The sequence below is a fragment of the Cheilinus undulatus genome, linkage group 6 (genome assembly GCF_018320785.1).
Source record: "Cheilinus undulatus linkage group 6, ASM1832078v1, whole genome shotgun sequence".
Classification (NCBI taxonomy): Eukaryota; Metazoa; Chordata; class Actinopteri; order Labriformes; family Labridae; genus Cheilinus; species Cheilinus undulatus.
This window is the reverse complement of record NC_054870.1, coordinates 4,546,075-4,553,389: the sequence shown is the minus strand read 5'-3', so window position 1 is coordinate 4,553,389 and position 7,315 is coordinate 4,546,075. Positions and strand designations below refer to the sequence as shown.

General features: G+C 40.0%; 1 protein-coding gene across 1 annotated transcript in view; it reads left to right on the top strand.

The window, feature by feature from the left end:
- The first annotated feature begins 2,325 nt into the window (after positions 1-2,325).
- The window catches only part of slc2a15a (solute carrier family 2 member 15a), a 56,715-nt gene continuing 51,725 nt past the window's right edge, over positions 2,326-7,315 (top strand). Inside the window, exon 1 of the mRNA XM_041788885.1 lies at positions 2,326-2,500. Within this exon, the coding sequence (XP_041644819.1) occupies positions 2,423-2,500 (78 nt within the window). The 5' untranslated portion in view covers positions 2,326-2,422. The remainder of the gene's footprint in view (positions 2,501-7,315) is intronic.

Sequence of the window (7,315 nt, the reverse complement as noted above, 5' to 3'; positions counted from 1 at the left end):
CATTAATGAGCAGTACAGGGGCTCCACAAGGAACAGTCCTGGCTCCATTCCTGTTCACACTGTATACATCAGACTTCAAATACAGCACTGAGTCCTGCCACATCCAGAAATACTCTGATGACACTGCTATGGTGGCATGTATCAGAAATGGACAAGAAGCTGAATACAGGGATCTGATAAGTGCCTTCAGTGACTGGAGTCACAGAAACTGCCTCCTACTCAACACCTCAGAGACAAAGGAAATGGTCATAGATTTCCACAGATCCAAACCCCCTCTTCAGCCAGTGAACACTTGTGGCCTGGACATCGAGGTGGTGACATCATATAAATATTTAGGTGTACACCTGGATAATAAGTTGGACTGGTCTAAAATACGTAGACTTCATCTACAAAAAGGGGCAGAGCCGCCTCTTTTGCCTCAGAAGACTCCGATCAATAGACATCTGCAGTAAGATGCTGCAGATGTTTTATCAGTCTGTGGTGGCAAGTGTTCTGTTTTATGCTGCAGTCTGCTGGGGAGGCAGTGTAAAACACAAGGATGCAAGGCGTCTGAACAAACTGGTTAAAAAAGCTGGCTCTGTGGTCGGAATCAAGTTGAATTCATCGCAGGATGAGGAGGAGAGATGCACAATGAAGAAGGTGGAGGCCATTCTCAGAAATGTGGATCATCCACTTCATATCTCCCTCAGTGAGCAAAGAAACAACAGCGGTGGACGGCTCCTATCCCTGCGCTGCAGGACAGAAAGATTTAGAAAATCTTTCATACCATCAGCAATTAGACTGTTTAATTCTACAGTAAACAGATGAGACTCCCAGACGATTGAATTTCCCTTCGGGGATAAATAAAGTTCTTGTATTGTATTTTATTGTATTGTATAAAATGTCAACCTTATTTTGGACAGAAATGAATTATGGGGGTAAAAATCTTGGCACTGATAATAAATAATTTTGCGATTAAAAGGTGAACATGATCAGTTAAAAACTCAAAATGTGAGATAAAAAGTCAAACTTGTAGTTTAAAGGTAAAAACATGACATTTAAAGTCAATATAAAAGTAAAAAAACTGAGATAAAATTCAAAATCATAATTTTTAACAGTCAAAATATGAGGTAAACGTCAAAATCATGAGTTTCAAATGTCAAAATATGTAATAAAATTAAAAATCATGCATTTTTAAGGTAAAAATATGAGATAAAATCTAAAGTTAGGAGTTGAAAAAGGTCAAAAAGTGAGATGAAAGTCAAAATCATTATTTTAAAAGGTCTAAATAGGATTTAAAATTTAAAATGATTAATCTAAAAGGTAAATATGGTGTGAAAAGTCAAAGTTATGAGATGTAAAGGTCAAATATGAAATAAAAAGTCAAAACCAAAACTTTTAGTCATAACCGTGAGATGCAAAATGAAAATAGGCCTATAGAAAAAACACTAACACTTCTTCCCCACGTTCCTGACTTTTTATCAAATTATACTTTTTCCAGTTTTTATGACTCAACAAGGATGTTTAAAATCATCAAGGTTAAGTTACATTTTTATACTGGAGGAAATCTGCAGACCTCATACTGGTGGGCCAGTTCTAATAAAAATTTCATGTGATCTGGTGGGGGTCGGATTTGGCCCCCGGGCCTTGAGTTTGACACCCGTGGTTTAGATGTATAAAATAATAATTATCTCAAGACCAAGAGGTGCATAACTTGTTTTACAATTTACAACGCTACAGTGGAAAAAATGTAGAAACAGTGACATATGACGTCAGTGCTATTAATTTGCTTCATAAAAAATGCGTTATGTTAATGTGATTAAATATTAGAGTATTTGCACATTGACGGAGGGTATAGCTGTAAAATAATATAATAAAGTAGCCAACGCTGTGACTTTTACACAGAGGACTTCATGGGTTTTTTCTTAATCCCATATCAAACCCATGATGGGGCTTTTTCCATGCCTTGTAATGTAAGGAGATGAGTCAATAGAGGAACTGTTGAAAGAACTGCTGGATAGCGACTGTGAGCAGGTCTAGATGGGTGAACTTCTCCCCACCCTGGTGTCAGATAACACCACTGTCTTTTAATGGGAAACATCTGTACTGTTCAGCTGTACATGCTGCTTACAGTTAGCTCGGACTCAGTTGGTGGATGTCTGTATAGATGCATGGCAACTTCATACAGCGTGGCCGGATATTTATAGGCGCTGGCTCGTGCGTGACATTTACAACCCAGAGAAAAATATGTTACTGAGTAATATATGGAGTTACTGAGTAACAAACAGAGAGGGGCCGAGCAGGACGGCTGGTAAAAGCTCCTCCAGATTTCGATTAGAATTAATATTCGCTATTTGTTGATGTTTGCTTTCCCTTGTATGGAGGGGAGAGCGCGTCCCGTTAGATAGCCTTTACTGGCTTTTTAGCCACTGAGGGAGAAACGATGGCTGAAGAAATCACCGAGGGTGCTGCAGCAGAAGAAGAGCAGGGGTCTCGTCCTCAGGTAGAGACACCACCACAGGTAACTCAGAGGAAGCTAAATCTTACATTTAAGCCTCTTTAGACGATGTGTGCAGAGATTTGTCCAGCTAGTGGTCGAAATGGAGCATGGCGTTGAGGACTTTTCTTAGTATGCAAACAAGCATGTGGAGCTTCAACCATCTCCTCTAGCAGCAGTTTAGAAAGAAAGAGTTCCTGATCACATACAGGGTCACTGCTAGACCCGGACTACACTGTCACTAAGATATATCAGGGAATGTGTAGCGATGAAGAACTGTTTTTGGCTTCAAATGGACAAAAGTCTGCAGCCGTTTTTTCTGTGGGAGCACAGAGGTGTGATAGATCTACAGGGAGCACATGCTGAACTTGGCCCCGGTGTTTCGGTTTCACAAGTGTCCGTGTTAACTGTGGACTTTCTGCCCAACGTGTCAATGTTCTGTTTGAACCCAAGGCAGAGAGAAAAATCAGACCTTTGCATACAACAATCTTACATAATGAAGACAAAGTATTTGAAGCTTTTCTTTTCAGTCTACAAATCCCCTCAGAACTAACCTTCATACTAACTCCAGGACATCCCCAAATGTGAACAAGCAGTACTTTCTCATCTGCTTATGTAGAAGCGCCAGGGCTGAACGATTTGCAAATGAATCTCATTGTGATTTTTTTTTCCTGACTTAATATGTGATTATTATTACATTACTCAACTTATTTTTTTTCAACAAATTCAAGCAATAAATTTAATATTATAACCTGCATTCAGCCAGGAACACTCATCATGCATTTTAGTATTTCCTTGCAAATGTACGGTGGCCAAGAGGTCTCACACGAATGCAAATTCAAAACTCTTTGCAAAAAGAAAAAAAACAGCATTTGAGAAAAACACAAAAAAGTTCACAACACAAATACAAAAACTTGCTGCAGCGCATGAATACAAACACTAAGCGCCGTGCATGGATACATAAATTCGGCACAGCGTGGAGGCAAACAGATTCCACAACAGCACAAAAATACAACAACTTGGCGCAGCAGATGCAAATAAAAACTCACAACCGAAGTGGGGCTGTTATTAGGGACGGACCTGCCATCATGCTAACGGCTCCTTTGGCAATAAAGTTGCATACCACAATGCAAACTAACTTAAATTAGTAATAAAAGTAAGTAAACACTGTTTGTTCATCAGCTCCACTTCTTGCACATTTTATTTTGTAATGGATAAGTTTTAGAAGTAATTTTAACTGGCGGACAGCTACGTTTGGGGTCTGACGTAAGCTGTTAGATGAATGAATGGACTCGATCAATTTGATTTGGATAGTTGTTTACATACATATTAAACTGTACAGGAGGTTACAGTTATTAAAAATCACGAAAAACACACTACAAATCACATACTGTGAGTACAGGAATTATTTTGAGTAGCGGTGTTGTACTTAACTTATTGCTAACGGAGCCGTTAGCAGGTTAGCAGGTCTGTCCCTAATAATGACCCCACTTCCGTTGTGACTTTTTATTTGCATCTGCTGCGCCAAGTTGTTGTATTTTTGTGCTGTTGTGGAATCTGTTTGCCTCTGCGCTGTGCCGAGTTTATGTATCCATGCACGGCGCTGAGTGTTTGTATTCATGCGCTGCAGCAAGTTTTAGTATTTGTGTTGTGAACTTTTGTTTTTGTGTTTTTCTCAAATGTCGTCGTGTTTTTTCTTTTTGCAAAGCGTTGTGAATTTGCATTCGTGTGAGACCTCTCGGCCACTGTACAAATTAATATAGCCTCCAGTTTTACTTGGCAGAGAAGGCTCTGCTCTACAGGTGCATCTCAAAAAATTAGAATGTCATGAAAAAGTTCAATTTTTTTGTCACTCTTTTCTGAAACCCATATATTATATAGACCTGTTATACATAGAGTGAAATATTTCAAGCGTTTATTTCTTGAAATGTTGATGATTATGACTTACAGATAAGAAAACCCAAAATTCAGTGTCTCAAAAAATTAAAATATTACATAGGATCAATAAAAAAAGGATGTTTTACACAGAACTGTCAGGCTTCTGGAAACTATGTTCATTTCTGTGCCTTCAATACTTGGTTGGGCCTCCTTTTGCATGAATTACAGCATCAATGCAGCGTGGCATGGAGGCGATCAGCCTGTGGTACTGCTCAGGTGTAATGGAAGCCCAGGTTGCTTTGATAGCGGCCTTCAGGCCATCTGCATTGTTGGGTCTGGTGTCTCTCATCTTCCTCTTGACAATCCCCCATAGATTCTCTATGGGGTTCAGGTCAGAATCAAGCACAGTAACACCATGGTCATTGAACCAGCTTTTGGTACCTTTGGCAGTGTGGGCAGGTGCCAAGTCCTGCTGGAAAATGAAATCAGCATCTCCATAAAGCTTGTCAGCAGAGGGAAGCATGAAGGTCTCTAAAATGTCCTGGTAGATGGCTGCGTTGACTGTGGACTTCAGAAAACACAGTGGACCAACACCAGCAGATGCCATGGCAGCCTAAATCATCACTGACTGTGGAAACTTCACACTGGACTTCAAGCAACATGGATTCTGTACCTCTCCACTCCTCCTCCAGATTCTGGGACATAGAAGAGTGGAGCACATGGCTAGAAACCCCTGTATCACTGATCATCAACTTGAGGCCGGAGGGGCAAATCAGGCTCCCCAAAGCTTCCTGTTCGGCACCAGAAGATCATTAAATCCAGAGAAGGAAGAAAAGATGTTTTAAGAGTGTATTTTGGCTTTAAATTTCTGCAGCTGTTAAATCCAAAAAACTATTAATACTGAAATAGTTTGAGAATGATTTAACATTTTATCTGTTTTCACAGAAATTCACTTGTCATAAATATAAAAACAAATGGGGAAAGACTGGCAGAAATGTTGCAAAAATGGCCAGATTAAGTGACGTAAAGGGGTTAGAGAGTGGCAAAAATAGGTGATAAGTGTCAAATGGCTTGTTTAGTGGTACAAAGCGACACAAATTTGAAGGAAAGTTGTGAAAATGTAGCAAAAATTGGCAAAAGAGGAAATATGGGGCAAAAAGTATCAGAAATGGGTTGAAAAAGGCAAAAATTGTACAAAAAAGTAATGAAGGGGTGAAAAGTGGCAAAAATTTACACTAAAGTGGCACAAAGGGGATAAAACATGCTGGAAAAGTAGTTTAAAAGGGGTTAAAGAACAGCAAATATAGGGTTTAAGGGGCAAAAAGTATCAAAAAAGGCAGAAAGTATATCAAAATTAGCTTGGTAAAGTAGTGCAAGGGGTAAAGAGTGGCAAATGGGCGACAAGTGGCAAAAATTGGTTTAAAAGTGGTAAAAATAGGTTGAGAGGGGCAAAAAATGTTGCAGAAATGGTTAAATGAAGTAGTGAAAGGGGTTGAAAAGTGTCAAAAATGAGTAAATACTGGTGCTAAATCACATTTAGGGAGGGCCCACTCTCAGGGAATTTCAGGGGCCCAGACACCTGTCTCCTTGTGGCCTGCTGCATTATAGATAGCAGGGATAGATCTCACTGGTAATGCTTAAAAATGTCCTGCATGGTGAAAGGAAATACCATTTCTAATGCAATAATATGTTGATCAGACCTAAATATTTATGTATTTTTTGTTTATTTGAAAGTTCGGCCCCAGTGTCTCTGTAAAAACTAAATCAGGCCCCTCTGCAAATATACTTGATGACCCCTGCCCGATATGGATGGATACATTAATGACAATGTGTAATGAAAAAAATGAAATTATTTCAGAGGCAATTAATCAATAGTAGCATAAATCTGAATATGAGGATGCAACAAGCTCTAAGCTATAAAGGAGGTGGCTGGGGAGGGGGAAGTTAGGCTTGTAAAGCTGCTGCAAAATTCTGCAAAATAATTTCTTCTTGGTTATTTCTTTATTAACTGAATAATCAAAACTGAAAGACAAGCATAGGGGTCAGTCTTGGGGTTTCAGTATGCGGTGAATAATAACTTAGATATATTTATATTTCAACGTCATTTCAGAATAGTAATTTGTTACAGGAATGAATGAAGGACATGGCAGATGATTTGCAAACAAAGTCAGTAGAAATGGCGGTAATGTGGCACTCTGATAACCTGATACGCCAGATCTGGGAAAGTTTCAATAGGAAACGTTTGAGAAAAGGCAGAGGATCTGAGAAAAACTCGGAGTGTGATTGGATGAACAATCTGTCTGTCACATCTTCACGGGCCAATCAGAGCAACAAAACACATGATGTAGCAGCTATCGAGCGGCGCTTGCGCTGCTACCAAGGATTAATGTGAAACATGGCGACTATAGACATGTAAGTACTCGACTTTTGTCGCTTTAGCAGCATCCATGCTAAGCTCTTCCTCCATAACTGCACCAGCTCTTGCTGCTGCTTGTTTATGTCACGACTCTGCTGTGCCTGAAAGTACTGCCCTCCCATCGCTGATTGGTCCTGTCGCTTTCTAACCGGGCCGAAACGGTTCAGACGGGAGCTTTGTGAGATAGATTCGCCAGTGAGAAACCAGGAAATGGGCTTTGCAAGGTTACCATGTTACCATGGTCCTTAAACCAGATTTTGGTGCTTTTTTTGTCTATAGACCAGGTAAGACGCCTCTGACGTCTCTGGTTCAGGAGTGACTTGGCACAAGGAATGGGACAGTTGTAGTCCATGTCCTGGATCCGTTTGTGTGTGGTGGCTCTTGAAGCATTGACTCCAGCTGCAGTCCACTCCTTGTGAAGCTCCCCCAAATTCTTGAATGGGTTTTGTCTCACAACCCGCTCAAGGCTGCAGTTATTCCTGCTGCTTTTGCTCCTTTTTTTTAAACCACATTTTTTCCTTCCACTCATCTTTCCATGAATGTGC